The sequence below is a fragment of the Sus scrofa genome, chromosome X (assembly GCF_000003025.6).
Source record: "Sus scrofa isolate TJ Tabasco breed Duroc chromosome X, Sscrofa11.1, whole genome shotgun sequence".
NCBI lineage: Eukaryota > Metazoa > Chordata > Mammalia > Artiodactyla > Suidae > Sus > Sus scrofa.
In genome coordinates this window covers 118,446,370-118,464,556 of record NC_010461.5, presented here as the reverse complement: position 1 = coordinate 118,464,556, position 18,187 = coordinate 118,446,370, and the positions used below count along the sequence as shown (strand labels likewise).

The 18,187-nt window shown below is 43.4% G+C and overlaps 1 protein-coding gene and 1 long non-coding RNA gene across 7 annotated transcripts in view; one reads left to right on the top strand and one right to left on the bottom strand.

Moving 5' to 3' along the window:
* LOC102157658 (putative MAGE domain-containing protein MAGEA13P) overlaps positions 1–16,067 on the top strand; it is a 118,330-nt gene extending 102,263 nt beyond the window's left edge. For 2 of the 6 annotated variants that reach the window (XM_013986472.2, XM_013986473.2), the window contains exon 3: positions 14,559–16,067. In XM_013986472.2, coding sequence (XP_013841926.1) covers positions 14,559–15,693 — 1,135 coding nt within the window. In that variant the 3' untranslated portion in view covers positions 15,694–16,067. The other 4 variants (XM_013986474.2, XM_013986475.2, XM_021079737.1 and 1 more) reach the window with 4 other exon arrangements.
* Positions 195–13,792, bottom strand: LOC110257659. Its single transcript, XR_002340573.1, has 5 exons — positions 13,716–13,792; positions 12,954–12,991; positions 11,195–11,336; positions 10,921–10,988; positions 195–6,292 (listed from the first exon to the last, which is right to left on the bottom strand). It is a non-coding gene; the product is annotated as an uncharacterized LOC110257659 (long non-coding RNA).

Genomic DNA, 18,187 nt, shown 5'->3' with positions numbered 1-18,187 from the left:
TTTCCAGGATATCTGTACCATTTTATAGTCTCACCAGCAATGTAAGAATGATACAGTTTCGCTGCATCCTTGCCAGCTTATTCTGTTGTCACTTTTTAAAAAATTTTAGCCATTCCAATAGATGGGGAGAGATAGACCTCCTTATGGTTTTACTTTACATTTCCCTAATGGCTAATGATGCCAAACATCTTTTCATGGGCTTATTTGCCATTCCTGTAACTTCTTTGGCCAAGTCTTTGTTCAAGTCTTTCAATGCTCTTGACCAGTTTATACCTGAAGTATCTGTTTCTACTTGCTGATTTTATAAAGTTCTTCATAAGTGTTTATCCTTCCCCCTTAGTTTCCATATAATTATATTTATATGGGTTATGTACATGTAAAATTATTTTGTGTTTAGGCATTCGGATAAAATGAACTTAGTCTAAATCTGAAAAATACTAGTTTTGTTATGGCTCTGTTCTAGAAATAAATATGTGATATTTTTACATTTTTCCCTTTATGTTTGGTTTTCCACAAATATGCTAATATGTAAATTTATAAGTACTTCTCTTGTGTATAAGTCATAATACTAGATGTACCCATGGAAAATCTTCTATTTGTTTTGCTCTTTCAGAAGGACCCTATCTCAGAAAAAAAATTTAACAAAGGAAATGCAGGAGAGTTAACTGTTAACTTACAGAATAGAGAGGGTTTCTTGGTAAGACAACCAATCAAAAAACTGTCAAGTATTGGTACTATTATGCAGCTGAATCTATGCATTTTATATACCAAAGGCTAAATTTTCATTAATGTTTAATTATGGAGCATCTATAAGTAGGAAAGATTATTATTATGTATTAAATTACTACATTTAAAGCTTTGGGAAAAGGGTCAATCAGAAAATCATCAAATGTACTGATGTTATTGCTGTAATTGCAAGTTGGAGCAGACATTCATCAATACTATATGGAACTGCTGTGTTCAAAAGTTTGGGGATGAGATTATGGAAAGAATCAATATCAGTCTTGGTATTGATCTACATAGAAAAATAAATTATGCATCTTTAGGTGTATTGGTATAATTTAAAATAGACCCAAGTCTGCAGAAAAAAAATTATTGATGTCTACATTATTTATCACAAACTGGAAATCTATCTTCCATTTTAGTCATGCTAGGTCTTCAGAACTGAATAGCCTTTCAATGACAAATGGAATTGGGGACTGGTAAGAAGGAAAAATATTTCATCAATTTCACTTGCTCCATCTTGACTGACTGAGGACAAATCCTGAAAGTTCTATACAATAGTGCAAGGAATATGAATTTAAAATTCATATATCTGGATTAAGACTGAAATCCTGGCCTCAGGTTATAACTCCAAACAATTTAGTTTTTAAATTTTAGTTTTCACATCTGTACACTGGGTAACATTTCTAAGAATATTGCAAGGGTTAGATAATATAATGTTTGTAAATACTTCTATCCATGCTGTTGCATATAGCTCTTGTTAGTTCATTTAAACCGTTGTATAGTATTCTGCGTTTTGAATAAATTCAATGCCTTTCTCTATTCTTGTACTCTCTTGTGTCTAGCTTCATTTGCTCTATATTACACCTTTTTTGCTATTCATGTTGTTGCATGTAGCAGTTCTTTTCTCTTAGTTATATACCATTATATGACTATCTCACAATCTGTGTATTCATTCTACTATTGTTGCATATATATGAGTTGTTTCCAGTTTTTGACTATTATAAATAACTCTTATACATTCTTGAAAATGTCTTTCAGTGCATATGTACACATTAATTTAAGATCTATACATAAGATTGAAATTGCTGAGGCATAAGGAATGCATATGTTCAGTATTATTACATATTTCAAAGTAATTTTACATATTTATTGTAATGATACATGGTCGTATAACTCATGAAATGTCTTGTTGCTGTATATCTTCATCAACATTCAATACTGTTATTTTGTTTAACCTATCTGATATCTCTATCATGGTACTATATCAAGGGCTTAATTTGCATTTTTTGTGATAAATGTGGTTGAGCACTTTTTCATATATTTATTGTCCATTTGTATATTCTTTTGACTCAAGTGCCTGCTCAAGTTTTTTATTCATGGTGTTGTATCTGTCTTAATGCTGTGTACAAACGTTTTACATATTCTGGATATATAATCAAGTGTATGTATTGCAGACATCATCTCTCACTCTGTCACTTGCATCTTGTTCTTGATGTCTTTTGATAAACAATTCATAATTTTACCACAGTTCAATTTAACTTTTATTGCATAGTTAATTCTTTTTGTGACTCTTTAAAAAATAGTTGCCTACTCAAAGGTCAAAAGTATGCTTTCCTGGAGTTCTCATGTGGCACAGAGGTTAAGGATCTGGCATTGTCAGTGCAGTGGCTCAGGTTGCTGCCATGGTGCAGGTTCAGATCCCTGTCCAGGGAACTTCCACATGCTGTGGGTATGGCCAAAAAAAGTATACTTTCCTATATTTTCCTTAAAGAAGGATTATTGTTTTGCCTTTTACATTTAGGCTTATGAATCACATAGATTTGATTTTGTGCATGCTATGAGGTAGGGCTCAAGATTTTTCATAAGTGTGTTCAGTTGATCTGGTACCACTTACTGAAAAGGTCATCTATTCTTCACTGTACTGTAATGGCACCTTTGTCATTAGTCAAGTGATTGTTGTATATGGATCTCTTTTTTGGTATGTCTATTATGTTCCCTTTGTCTGTGAGTCTATCTTTACACCAAAATCAAAAATTTTTTACTTCAGTTGTAAAAGTCTTCTTTTTTTGGTCACATCCATGGCATGTAGACGTTCCTGGGCCAGGGACTGAACCCTCACCACAGCAGTGAAAAAGCCAGATCCTTAACCACAAGGGGATTCCTGTCTTGATATCTGGTAGTAGAAGTTCTCTAACTTTGACCTTCATGATTGTCTTACCTATTCTTAGCCTTTATATTGTCATATGTGTTTTGGAATTATTTTGTCAATATGCACAAAAAAACGTGTAGACCTTAAATGGTCTCACCACAAAAACGAAAGAGTCATTATGTTTGTGACATGTTGGCAGTATTAGCTATAATGCTATTGTAGTCATACTGTAATTTACAAGTGCATCAAATCAACACGTTGTATACCTTAAGCTTTGTCAACATTATATGTCAAGTATATCTCAGTAAAACTGGGAAAAGAGACGTTTGTAAAAAAAAAATTATCATTTCCATCTTGAGCATTCACACTCTTCCTCTCTCTTAGATCCCTCGTTTCGAAGGAATCTAACCTCCCCATCATGAGGCAGCCCTGTGAAGAGCTTCCTGTAGAAAGAAACTGAGGCCTCCAAACAATCCTATAAAATACCTTTGGGAACAGATACTTCCTGTCCCCATTAAAAATGAAAAAAGAAGTCTCATGAGAGACCTCAAGCCATGTGCACTCAAGTAAGCTTTGCCCAGATTCCTGACCCACAGAATACAGAGGTTAATGTTTGTTGCTTTAATTTGCTATAATTTGTGGTGATTTGTTACACAAGCAATAGACAAATAATACAGGCACACAAGAAGTCAAAGTTGGGAGCTTTTCTGTTCCTAACCCTAATTCAAAAAGGAGGAAAAGGTGGTGTGAGTGGAGTCTAGTGAGAGCTAGAGCCAGGGAACGTGGATGCTGGCTTGAGCTAGAGGTTTAGAGAGAGCCAGTCATTGCCAGAACCTCAGCATGGAGGCAGGGAGGAAGTGGCCTTTATTTCCTCCAGCCAGAGGGGCTAGACAGTTGAAATGTCTGGCAAATACAGATCTGAGGAACAGAGCAGGGAAAAGAAAGGCAGAGGATGGATGTGGCTGTAGAAGAGCCAGCTCTAGCATCATATTCACAATACACTGAAACCTAGCTATTTGTTCAAAGTGAGGAAATAGAGCTAACTCACTGTAGAAGAACATAACAGAAAGAAATAGCATATTGCAAAACCTCTTATTAAAACCTTTTTCCTCATACTTTATGCCTGTCACTATTTAATTGGTTTTGTTATTAAAAAATAATTAGAAAAGCCAAGAAAGAATAGACTTTCCTTGAATAATCTCTATCTCTAAACCTATATTACATGATAGAAAATGTTCGGAAATTAAAATCTGTTCTGAAAAAAAAAAATGAAGAGACTTTTTAAAGAAGAGTATTCTCCAGCATGACAAGTGGGAAAGTCTTGAATTGCCTCTGCGAAAAAGTTTCCTTTGAATTTCAGAGACTTGTAGCATTTCTCATTTAGCAACAGGAAGCATGTGATTTTTGCCAAAATTTCAAAAAAGTCATGGCTGCCTTTGCAAACAACTTGTCTTACTAACCTGAAATGATGTGAGTACTCAAAAATTGTTTGGCAAACAGTGCTTTGTATTCTTTGCAGCTTTACTTATAATAGGAGAAAATGGGAAGAAACTTAACAATCAAACAATAGTAGTATTTAAATGTAAAATTTGTCTAAAGAGAGCCTATTACAATCAGGAGTGTATAACCTAACACAGGGTAAATTCAGTCAAATGGTGTGGGCCTAGGCCTGAATGCAGTGGGCTGTAAAGGAAATGGGGATTCAAGAAGGCTATCTAAGAAATGAAGGTGGCTCCCCCCTTTTTTTTGGCTATACCCGCAGCATTATAGAAGTTCCCAGGTGAGGGATCGAACAGGTAGCACAGCAGCAACCCAGGCCACAGCAGTGACAATGCCAGATCTTTAACTGCTAAGCCATCAGGAACTCCTGAAGGTGGCTCTTACAGACCTGGCTTTTGCACAGGAAGAAGGATCATGCAGGACTTAAATAGGAAAGTAAGTCTCTTTAATATAATATTAAAGAGATAGTAAGAGAGAAAGAAGGGGAAACTGAGTTGGCAAGAGTCCCACATGGATATGAAAGGACAGGGATAAGTGAGAACAAACAGATGATGTCTGGGAAAGGAGGAAAGGAGACAGCAGCGCACTTCGGCCACTGTGGATTTCTTTTTTGTAGCGGTTCTGGATGAGCCACTTTGGCCTAAGAGCAGAGAAGGAAAGCATGTGGATAGATTCAAAGAAAGTATTTTGCTGAGTCCACGAAACAGAAGGAAAAAGGGCAAAATAATAAGACAGTTGTGAAATGATGGAGTATATATATGTAAATAAGTATAAAGAACTGGAAGGTTAAGCAGTTATGATATATGATGTAATAAAGAGGAATTTTAGATCTTGGAGGATAATCTGTACCAAGAGATTATAAGGACTGGATATATATATGTATATATGTATATATATATATATTTTTTTTTTGGTCTTTTTGCCTTTTCTAGGGCCGCTCCCGCGGCATATGGAGGTTCCCAGGCTAGGGGTCTAATTGGAGCTGTAGCCACCAGCCTACGCCAGAGCCACAGCAACGCGGGATCCGAGCCGCGTCTGCAACCTACACCACAGCTCACGGCAACGACAGATGCTTAACCCACTGAGCAAGGCCAGGGATCGAACCCGCAACCTCATGGTTCCTAGTCGGATTCGTTAACCACTGCGCCAAGACGGGAACTCCAATAACCAGGCTATATTTTAGGAAGAGCTTAACATTGCCCAAATATAGAAGCAAAATGATTTGAAGGCAGCAGTGTAAAATGCCAACCTCATCTCCCACTTACACACAGGCCATCAGATAAAGAAAAAGAACAGAACAAGAAGGAAGAAACTGCATTTTTCTAAAGGAAAACCAGGAATTGTTCTGTGGACAGATAGGTTAAGGAGGTAAAAGGTTCAACAGGGGTTCCAGAGGATGCAAGGAAGTAACATCAGAAAGCTGTGAGAATAAAATAACATGATATATGTGTGTCAACTACCTTTAGTCACAATAATGTTGCATAACAAACAATCATAAAACCCTATGGCATATGAGGACACTGAACTCATTATTTTGCAGGGTTCCGCTGAACTAGGCTGGGCTTAGCTGATTTTGGCTCACTTGCGACTGGGGGTCAGATGGCTGTGGTTGGGCTAGAATTTTTTTCAGGGGAAATGACTGGGATGACACAACCATTTTCTAGGTAGCAGCCTGGTCATGTTCTCATGGCAGAAAATCCAGAGCAAGCAAACCCAACAGCACTTTTCAAACCTCTGCTTGTGTCATATTTGCAAACATCAAATTGGCCCAAACAAGTCACAGGTCTAGTCCAGAGTCAAAATGGGAGGACAGGGAGTTCCCTGGTGGCCTTCCAGATAAGGATCTGATGTTGTCACTGCTGCAGCTCGGGTTTGATCCCTGGCTCAGAAACTTCTGCATACCTCGAGTGTGACTCCCTGCAAAAAAAAAGAATGTGGAAGGGCAGTAAAAGAAATAGCTTATCAGTTGTCTTCCTTGATTAAAGACCGCTAGACTGCTGGTAATGAAATTCACTGGGCATTTAAGAAAGCTTGACTCTCATCTGCCATGGATTCATAGTATGACCTTGGAAAATGGCTTTCATGTTTTGGGCCTCATCTCACTCCAGAAATAAAGTTATACATACATGTATATTATAGAGAAAAAAAGTTTTCTATGTGTGTAGGTAATATGGCTATAATTTTATGAACTCAGAAAAGGAGAATGAACATAAAGATTGTTTATGCAAGGAATATATTTTGCTAAGAAATCAACTGAGGGATCTGCTCCTTTAACTGATCAGCAATTGGTGACCAAAGGGACATCCTTAGTATTTTTGGACTAGAACTACTGCAGTTTGTGTCACTTAGAAGTAAAAGTCAATTGAGTAAATAGGAAGACAAGGCAGGTTCCACTTCTGGTATGAAGGAGTGATCTTCTAACAAACAGATCCTCCCATAAACAACATATATAAACCCTGGATAAGTTGCTTTTTAAAAAAATAAGTACAGACTGCTTTGGAGATTGAACAGGCACATGCAGATTTTGGAGGGGAGTCAAAACCTGGAGCAAGCAATGGGCGTGGAATAAATTCCCCGGTGTGTGTGTGTGTGTGTAGGTGGGGGTAGTGACGAAAGTTCAAAATAAAATTTTCTGTCTGGAAGAAGCAGGGGAAGGAGCCTAAGATGACCAGGTTGCTGGATACCTGAGAGCAGAACCCTAGGAAGTGTGCACTAGGGAGGGTGAGACTCTATGCTTTTTTGCTTTTTTTTTTTAATTTTATTTTATTGGAGTATAGTTGACTTACAGTATTGTATTAGTTTCACTTAGAAGGTGTACAGCTAAGTGAATCAGTCATGTATATAAAATATATCCATTCTTTTCTCCCATATAGGTCATTACAAATTATTGAGGAGATTTCCCTGTGCTATACAGTAGATTCTCATGAATCATCTATTTTATACAGGAGTGTGTATGTGTTATGCCCACCCTCCCAATTCTTCCCTCCCCGCCCTTAACTATGTTTTTAAACTCAAGTCTCTGGATGAATCCTGAATCACATGTACATCATATAAACCAAAAGCAATGTGCAGTTATGGTTTAAAGAACTAAACTGAGATCTGAGTTCACTAAAAGCATGACAGTCTGCAGTGCAGTCCAACCAATTAAAATGGCTGAAATTAAAGTTTTATTAATTTTATATTTAAAAAAAACAAAGAAATGGCAAGAATGCAGAATAACTGGATCTCTCAAATACTGCTGTAGAAAGTGACAAATGGTATGGCTACTTTGGAAAATATTTTTTTTCAGTTTTTAAAACCTCAGTCATATATATCTGTGTGTGTATGTGTATATAGCCATACCCACAGCATGTGGAAGTTCCTGGGGCAGGGATCAAACCCACACCACAGCAGTGACCCGAGCCATAGTCGTGACAATGCCAGATCCTTAAGCTGCTGAGCCACCACGGAACTCCAAACATATGTACATTGAAACATGACCCAGCCATTTTACTCCTAGAATGGAAAATTTACATATATACAAAGACCAGTATGTGGCTGTTGAAAGCAGCTTTATTAGGAGTTCCCATTGTGGCTCAGCGGGTTATGAACCTGACTAGTATCAATGAGGATGTGGGTTCAATCCCTGGCCTTGCTCAGTGGGTTAAGGCTATGGTGTTGCCACAAGCTGTGGTGTAGGTCACCGACACAGCTCTGACCCCACATTGCTGTGGCTGTGGTGTAGGCCAGCAGCTGCAGCTCCGATTTGAACCCTAGCCTGGGAACTTCCACATGTGGCAGGAGTGGCAAAAGAGAGAGAGAGAGAGAGAGAAAAGGCCGTTTTATTATAATAGCCAAAAAGTCAAAGCAACACAAATGTCCATCAATTGATAAATGGATAAATAAAACGCAGTATATCCCTACAATGGTCTTCTGATACAATGATACAGAGGTTGCTTGCTTGAACAAGGCAACACAGCCCCTAACCCGCTTCCCTCATGCACAGGCACTACCTGAGAGCACTCCATCAGTAAATCATTTGCCCAAGAATAGCCTTCTCATGCTCTCTTAAGAAACACATACCAAGACAATTGGTATCACAGATATTCCTAGGAAGCAGATTCTAAGAATTGGGGTATAGAGTTTGGCCACTCACAACTGGCTGGCAAATCACTCGTGGAAGGTTGCTTATTAATTAATATTCCCTAGGATGTGGTGGTAGTACAGGTAAGCTATGTCCCTGTGGTGAACTGAGATGAGGTACAGGTGAAAGGGAATGTATTGACTTACATAAGAAAAAAAGGGAGAAATCGTAACAATAATTGTGAAGTTGGGTAGCCATTGCTAAGTGCCAGGGATACTTGGAAAAGAAAAAATAACAGGTTCAGTTTGATGAATCACCAATTCAAAGCGAGTTAGATGGCTCCTTAGTCGTGTTTAAAGAGATACATGTCCTGCCGCCACAGGTTTGCCTGAGCTAAAGACCAGATCTAGGACTTAATTGTTAAGAGTAGCGCAGTTCCAGAAAAATGTGGAATGGATTCTTAAGCTTGGCAGGTGTCCTGTGCCAAGGTCAGGGCCCTAAAAGGGAAGGAGTTGGAAGCTGTGAAACGGAATAAAGATGCTTGCATAAATGAATTTGAAAACCTTCAACGCCCAGATTTTCTTAAATCTTCAGCCTATGGAAATGGTTCATGGCTGCACTTCACTTGCCTTTTCACTGTGCAGGGGACCCTTGTAGTATGCAGAGGACTACAGCATTTTCTAGCATTAAACGTCACATTCATAGGAGAAACTCAACTCAGTCAGTAGCAGTTAAATATGTTTTTAATGTCTGTCATAATTAATAATAAAAAACTAAAACCAAATACCCCTGGACCACTAAACATCCTTCAAATATTCTTTTGTACCCTTTCAAGCCTACTCAAAAACAAGTTTTCACATACTTTAGTGTGTGTGTGTGTATGCACACACACGCACACGTATAAATTCCAATAGCGTACGTAATAGAGTAGTATACTCAACTTGTAAAATATTCAAGCAGTGCACATGAAGCTATATAATACTATCTGTATGACACAGCTCAAGGGATACTCAGTGAGACGTGTAGCTTTAAATAGACGTATTAGAAAATAAGAAATATTTAGAACAGCCAAGTACTTCAAGAAGGTACGGAGTGAATTGCATATGTGACCTAAAGAAGCAGAAGCCAGGAAATAATGAAGATAAATGCAGAAATAATGAAATAGAAATGGCAGAGCCAATTAACACAAGATATTCCTCTAGAAATCCTAATATGATGATCATATTTGTAAATATAATTACTAAAGAAAAATCAGAAACAAACAAGTTAAACTTGTACAGAACTTAGATTTAGAGATTTTAACATAAGGGAACACAAGTTCCCTCATGATAACCAAACCACCCACAGGGAAATGTTTCCACATATAGCGGTATTTCAGCTAATAAGAAGGAATAAGAGAAAGAACATTCTGTAGCCCCTCTGGATTGATAAAGGTGATAATCACGGGCTGCTAACCTCAACACAAAGAAACCACCAGGCATTGTATTGCTCCTAACGGAAGTACACCACATCACCTATGGAGTGGTCTTCCAGAAGGGAGAAAACAAACACTCTGCTAAGGCATACCCCAAAAAAGGGAGAGGGGCAATTGTGCAACCCTTTTTCCCTAGCCAGCTCTCCTTGATCCAAAAACCAAATGAGGACATCACCCCCACTCCCATGAAAAGAACACCTGAGCCAAGCTTATTCACATAGTGGTAAGTGTATTAAAATAGCATAGTCAACAGAGCAGTGAATTAAATGAGCAAATGGACTGTGCCCAAGAAACGAAAATATGATTTAACATTAGAAAATACTTTCAACTGTAATTCCCTACATTAACAAATTAGAAGAGAAAAAAAAAAACATTTGATTGTGCCAACAAGTATAGAGAAAGCCCTTGAAAGAAATTCAACATGAGTTTAAGATACAAACTTCCAGCAAACTAGGAATAGAAGGGAACTTGCTTTTCCTAAATTCTACAGCAAATATAGATGTGAAATGTTAGGAGCATTCTCACTCAAGTCAGGAACAAGACAGATACTCTCACCTCTACTGTACAAAACTTCACTGGAACACAAAGCGAGGGATGTGGATGTAAAAATAAATAAGATACAAGAATACTGAAAAGATACTATTTGGTAACAATATCATCATCTGCCTAGAAAATTACAAGGGATAAGTGTGTGGAGTATTCAAATAAACACAGGACTCCAGAAGGATAGTGTATGGGAGGTCAAAATCAAGAGCCTTGCCCCACAAAAGCAGTAATTAATTAGAACATGTAGAGCATTCACGACAACAACAAACCCCAAGTCACCCAAGATCACAAATCACAAAAATGCATGATATCTTTATGGAGGCAAACATAAAAGTTTACTAATGGATTCAGATTTTTTTTAAGTCCCAAATAAACAGGAGTATACCATGTTCACTAATGTGAAACAAAACACTGGAAAGATGTCAGTTCTCCTTGAGTTATTTTACAGATTTAGTGCCTTACCTGTAATTGCCAAAAGGATGATCAAGTTTAGGCTGCTGTCTCCCAGTCCCCAAATCAAACCTGGAAAACTGCAGAAGGGAGAAAGCAAGCAAATAAACAATGATGTATTCGTTTCCTAGGGCTGCTGTGTTAACTACTGTAACCGGGTGACTTCATCAACAGAAATTTATTCTCTTAACAGTTCTGGAAGCCAGATGCCCCAGATCAGTTTCCCTGGGCTGAAATCAAGGGCTGCACTCAGTCTGGAGACTCTAGGGAAAAGCCCACTCCTTACCTCTTCCAGCTTCCGATAACTGCAGGCATCCCTCGCCTTGCAGGGAGGGACATGACTGCAATCTCCAAGGTCAACATCTACAAATGTCTCTCTGTTCCATCTTCAGACTGCTTTCTCAGTTTGTTCATTCTTCTGCCTCCCTCTTGTAAAGATACACGTGATTGCATTTAGGGACCTGGATAATCCAGGCTAACCGCCCCCCCCATCAAAATAGTCTTAATCACATCTGCGAAGACCCTTTTCCCAAAGAAGGCAGCATTTTACAGGTTCTAGGGATTAAGATATGATATCTTTGGAAGGGCCATTTTTCAGCCTAGCAAAAGTATCAACAACAAAACCTAAACAACAAAACATGAGAAACCCCTGGGGGAGAATGAAGAACTGCTACTTGGGGAGAGTGGGAGGCAGCAGCCAAGTTTGGGAGGGTCCATAGCCTGAAAGAGATGGCAGGAAGGTGTGGGTGGAAGGAACCTTTTGAAGCAATCAAGCCCTGCTTCCCTGAAGAAATCTGAGGCATCGCCTCAGACCACAGATGCCAGTGGGCCCACCGCAGTATCAGATCTCAGCAAAGATTAGGTTGATTGATGGGAGTATGACTCCAGCGCCTGTGTTAATCACCACCCGAAAGCACTTTAGTGAGTGCCTCCTGGCCTTAACATATACATAGAATAAAAAGAATGTACTAAAATGAAATATCAAGTATAAGGGTGAACCACACATACACACAGGCTTGGTAGAGACATAAAAGGTATCTCTTAACAGCAACGAGGATTAAGAAAAAAATGGAAATTACTGGGCAGTGCAATGCTAAAGAAACTCAAAAGAGCAGGAACTCCTCAGGTCACGCTGCTCAGCCACCTCAGTGTAGAAAATAAACCTTAGAACAAAACATTGCCAAAGGATATGTCTGGCGTGTGAAGAGACCCATAGGAAGGTGAGCTGCTTTTCTGAATCTCTGCCACCTGCCACGGGGGCTGCAGCTCTTCCATCTAGCATGTAGCCTGGGAACCAAAACCTTTCTTGGAAAGATTTGCTGCTGGGCAAATGCTCACAGCTGGCAGAAAAGAAGGCATCTCCCAGAGAGCTTGTAGTCCAGAAGGCAGCAGCCAAGAAGAGAACACTTATAAGAGTGACCACGAAGGGGTCCACACACCCCAGAACCCTGTGGACAGGACAGAATCCCACTCCACCCTGGATATCAGCCCTGGGAGACTCCTGGCAGGTCTTGTCGGGATAAGTACCGCCCCCGTTCTTTCCAACTCTGGGAACTGGGAGGTGCCGGCCTTGAATGAGGGAGGAAGCTCCCAGAAGAAAGCTCTGGCCCTTCTGGGAGTCACAGTGCTGATAGCGTCGGACTTCGGAACGGACCTTCCATACAGAGCACAATGCTCTCAGCCCTGGGAGGCCCTACGTAGGGTCCGTGGACGGAGTGTTTCCTCACTTCAACCACTGGAATCTGAAAATGAGGCTTCAACTGAAATAACTGGACTCAGGTCAGCAAAGGGAGGAGTCAGAGTGAGCATCCTGAAGAAATCTCCCACTGCAGAGGGTGTTGCACCTGCCTTATGAGGCCCCAGGTACGGCTGACGGACAACCCCCCCCCCCACAACTGTCGGGGCCTCCAGGAGATGGTGCCCTTGACCTGTAGGATGCATCCTCAGGCCAGCGGACTGCAGTGGCCCCGGCCCTGTCAGGAGTAAATACCTTGAGGACTGAGATGCCCCCTGCCTTAGAACCAACAAGTCCACCAGAAACTCACCCTGACCCATGCTGTCAGCTCCGGAACCCAAGGAGGTGCTAGAAGGAGGCGAGAAGCTTGGTGTGAAGGGGCTGCCGTAGGGCCTGCAGGCAGAGAAGCCCCAGCACCGGCCAGGCATGAAAGCCAGGCCTCTAGGAAAGGGCTTGAAGGAAGCTCCCACCACGGATAGGTAGGCCCCGCCCTGCCGCCCTAGCCGTCAGCCCTGGGAAGCCCCAGGAAGGGTTCCCGGATGTGAGGTTTCCTACTTCCGCTTCAGGAATCTGAAGGTGAGGCTTCATCACAGGGGTGTGGCCTGGGGTCGGCAGAGGGAGGCCAGGTACTGTCAGGCTTGAGAGGGGGGGGGCTCTGAGGGACGACTCAGGAAAGCAGGGAGGGCCCCAGCGAAATCCTGGCTCCAGTGGTCAGCCCTGGGCAAGGCTGTCAGGCAGAGGCACCTCCCGACCCTTCACACTTGGGTGTACTGCTTGGACGGTGGTTTCAGGAATGGCGGGGCCCTGGCCTAGGCCCTGTCAGGAGTCGTTGTGACTGCAGTGAGGAGGAGGACAAAGGGTACCTCTCCCCAGACAGGGTGTCCCGCTCCTGCTCCCAGCCCTGGGCGTCCCCAGGGCAGAAGGAGCTGGGCCTGGCGTCCTTTCACTTCCTTCTCAGAAGTCTGTGGAGACGTCAGGTGAGGGCGGGGGAAGGGTGGGCTGAGACCGGACTACCCGGAAGGAGATCTGAGAGTACCCCCCTCAACGGATGGGCCCAGTCCCGCGGTGGTACCTGAGAGGCACTAAGCAGGGGCGGCCGCCTGTGGTGGGCTAGTTCTCCCACAGATGTGGGAGAGAGGTTCCTCTCGGAGAGGCAAGGCGTCAATCTAAGGATGCAAAGTCGGGTCAGCTGAGGGGGCGAGGTGGTGTGGAGCAGGCCCTGTCAGGAGTAACGATTAAGCCCATGATGGGCCCTCCTCCCCTAGATCAAGGAGCCCCCCCCCCAAGCCGCACAGCCCCTGCCTGTAGCCCGGGGAGGCCCTGGGCAAGTGTGATCAGATGCGGTGCCCCCTCGCTTCCTCAGGGGACGTCAGCAGAGTGATGGGGCGCAGACCCTGGCAGGGGAAAGATCAGGACGCAGAATGAGCACTGAGGGAAGCATCCAGCCCCAAACCGTGGGGACATCACAGAGTCTGGCCCCACCCGCCCTGTCAACACTAGGGGGCCCAGGACTAGGCCTGTAGTCTGCATCCTGAGGAGCCCTCTTGACCCAGAGGTGAGGGCCATGGGCTGAGGCATGTGTCCTCGGGTCAGTGATTGAGAGAAGGCCCCGCAGTACCAGAAGTCAAAGTGAGGTGCACAGCCTGTCTACCAAGGGCCCCACCTACCCCAGAACAGAGAGACGCCACAGTGCCTGACCCAACCTGGCCTGCTCTCAGCCCTGGAATGCTTAGGTGGGCTGCACCCTGAGAAACTCTCCCACTTCCTCTTTCAGTTCTTAGGTCAACCAAGCGAACGGGAGCCCTGTGATGCCTGGGGGCACCCCTAGAGAGGACACCTGTAAGTCACCTTTGTCAGAGCCATCCTGGGGGAGTTTTTCAGATGTGGCCACTGACACTCTCCCTGTCTCCTCTAGGTTTCTGCCCTCCTGCTGGCCACCGCCAACACAAGTCATCATGTCTCTGGGTCACATGAGTGAGCACTGCAAGCCTGAGGAAGACCCCCACGCCCCCACAGAGGCACAGGGCCTGGAAGGTGTGCAGGATCCCATGGTGGAGAAGGGAGAGGCCACAGCCACCACTACTCCCTCCCTGACCTCCCCATCTGCCCCCTCCCCCATCACCCCTTTGATCCTGGGCACCCCAGAGGAAGTGCCTGCCACTGGGGCACTGGGTCCACTCCCGAGTTCCAAGATAGTCTGCTTCTCACCCACTGCTGCCCCAGCAATGCCACGGAGTCAATCTGCTGAGAGTTCCAGAAGGGAAGAAGAGGAGGGGGCCTGTATCTCCCAGGATCCAGCCGATCCTGAGTCCTTGCTCCGTGAGGAGCTAAACAAGAAGATGGCCGAATTGGTGCAGTTCCTGACCGTCAAATACGTAACAAAGGAGCCCATCACAGAGGCAGAAATGCTGACGAATGTCATCAAAGAGCACAAGGACCACTTCCCTCTGATCTTCAGCAAGGTCTCTGAGTGCATGGAGATTGTCTTTGGCATTGAGGTGAAGGAAGTGGACCCCAGCAGCCACTCCTACGTGCTTGTCAGAACACTAGACCTCACCTACGACGGGATGCTGCGTGATGATGACCAGAGCATGCCCAAGACCGGCCTCCTGATCTTTATCCTGGGTGTGATCTTCATGGAGGGCAACCGTGCCTCGGAGGAGAAAGTCTGGGAAGTGCTGAGTATGATGGGGGTCTATGCCGGGCGGGAGGATTTCATCTACGGGGAGCCCAGGAAGCTCATCACCGAAGATCTGGTGAAGGAACAGTATCTAGTGTACCAGGAGGTGCCCGATAGTGATCCTCCACGCTACGAATTCCTGTGGGGTCCCAGGGCCTACGCTGAAACCAGCAAGATGAAAGTCCTGAAGTTCTTTGCCAAGATCAGTGGGACTGACCCCACTTCCTTACCATTCTGGTATGAGGAAGCTTTGCAAGATGAGAAAGAGAGAGGCCAGGCCGGAGCTGCGGCAGGAGATGGTGCTACTTCCACGGCCAGTGGAAGTTCCAGCGTCACGTCCGCAGCCTCCCCTGCCCTGAGTGAAGCCTGAAGCAGATTTTTCAGGCTGCATTTGAAGACAACAGCCAGTGTTCGAGGGAGGGCCAGGGTGGATCCAGGAGGAACAGTGTATAGCAAGCATCTCTGTTGTACAAGGGTGATTTCGAGATTTATCTCTGCTTTTTTTCTTTTTGCTTCCCCCCCCAATATCGTTTAATAAACTTTAATTAGCTGCAGAATTTAAGTGTATGAATGGCAATGGTCACACATTTATAGCTGTTTAATCACATTTAAGAATAAGAGTTTCACAATTTTGCAAAACACGTTAAGAACCTCCCCTCATCTTTTTTCTTGTAATCTGGAACAAGATAACACGGCATTACAATAGGAATTTTCCAGGAGTTCCCATTATGGCTCAGTGGGTTACAAACCTGACTAGAACCCATGAGGTTGTGGGTTCGACTCCTGGCCTCACTCAGCGGGTTAAGGATCTGGTGTTGCCGTGAGCTATGGTGTAGGTCGCAGACACAGCTCGGATCTGGTGTTGCTATGGCTGTGGCGTAGGCTGGCAGCTGCAGCTCCAGCCCCAATTTGACCCCTAGCCTGGGAACTTTCATATGCCACAGGTTCGGCCCTAAAAAACAAAAACAAACAAAAAAAAGATCCCCGGTGGAGTTTCCTTGGATATGTGAAAGAGCCCAGCAGAATTGAGGGGAATTCTAGGGATAGATGAAAAACTGTAGAGGGTGGCTAATTCTTGGATTCACTTATCCTTTTAGTCTATTGTTATGTGAATTAAATGATACGCACCTGGATATGTTAGCTTATTCAAGAATGTGAGAGAAATTAAATCTTAAATCTTTCTCCCTGGCTCCTATCTGCATCAAGAGTGAATTAATGTAGAAGGCCAGAGCCTTCTACATTAAAATGACATTATAATTACGTTATCTTGAGTGCACTTTGGCCAAATCTAAACAAGGACTGTGTGTTTGTTTGGGTTTTTTTTTTGTCTTTTTAAAACTGCACCTGTGGCATATGGAGGTTCCCAGGCTAGGGGTCTAATCGGAGCTACAGCTGTCAGCCTATGCCACAGCCACACCAGATCTGAGCTGCGTCTGTGACCTACACCACAGCTCATGGCAACACTGGATCCTTAACCCACTGAGCTACGTCAGGGATTGAATCCTCAACCTCGTGGTTCCTGGTCGGGTTTGTTTCTGCTGCGCCATGACAGGAACTCCTTTTTTTTTTTTAAATGTTTATTTTTTATTTACTTATTTTTTTGGAGGGGGTTAATCTTTGACTCAAATTCTAGGAGCTTTGAGTTGCATTCATCTGGGGACCACTAACCCACAGCTAAATTAAATAACATTTTCTCTAAGGGAAATTTTACGGACTTTTATTTATGAAGCAGCACATTTGACTGATCTGATGTCCAGTGTCTTAGAGTACCACATATTCTCTCAGAGGTCCTGGATAACAACAAATTCCAGGAGGAGAGGGTGCAAGGTTCTGGGGTCAAAATATTAGAAACAACTGGCATTTGTCAGGAGCCCGGCTGAGCTGGAGTGAGAGCCAAGGTGTCAGAGTAGCTGATTTAAAGCAACAAGCAACACACACTAGAGTTATGCCTTTGATCACTTACTATGATAATATGAGCGTGTGTATAAGAAGTCCCAGTTCCTCCAGTTTTGGGGTAGGAGGGAGATGGGCCCCTGGGCTGAGAACAGCTGGGACTTCTTAGGCTGAGTAGATTGGGCCTTGCTTCTCTTTGACACCTCAAGGAGAAAGTTAATGGCAGGAGCTGAGCTCTGCAGCAGTGTAAGGATAAGATGACACACCGATCACTCCTGGGATCAAGGAGCCCTCCTGAGCTACACATGCGCAGAAGAACTCCTAGGGATCAAAAAGGGAGAGGGTGCCAGGCCCAATAAGTCCTGATACTGTCCCAGATCCCTTTGCTCTGGAATCCGCCTTTGCCAAAAGATGTGCCCACATACAAGGGAGGGCCCTGGGTCCGGTCAGCTACGAAAAATAAAACAGTTGGGCAAAGAAAAACAAAGACCCGGAAGAACCGTCCTATATAAGTGATTTAAATCACCACTCAATGCACCCCTCATTGAGAAGGACACCCGCATCTGCGCCCACACCCACACCTGCAGCCCCTTTTGGGTGTGTATTACTGCTTTGCTTCTGCCTTAAACTGACTACTTCTCTGTGCTCTCCCATTTGTTGTACTGTGTTTCTAATAATAAACTTTACACCTATTTTCTACAGTCTTTGCCTCCTTGAAACATTCTTGCTTTCAACAGGAGGCAAGATTCAGGGCAATTCTGCTTGTAAGCTCTAGTGGGTCCATTGGCTAGGATTCCTGGTTTTCACCCAGGCTGCCCAGGTTCAACTCCTGAGCAGAGAATTAAGATTTGGCTTCAATCCAACACTCACTGCTGTCTCCCCGAGGTCAGTCTTATTGGCCTCTGTAGGACGGAGCAGCAGTCAAGGGTCAGATGGGTCAGCACGGATGTGGAGGTCACCCCCCTGTTGAG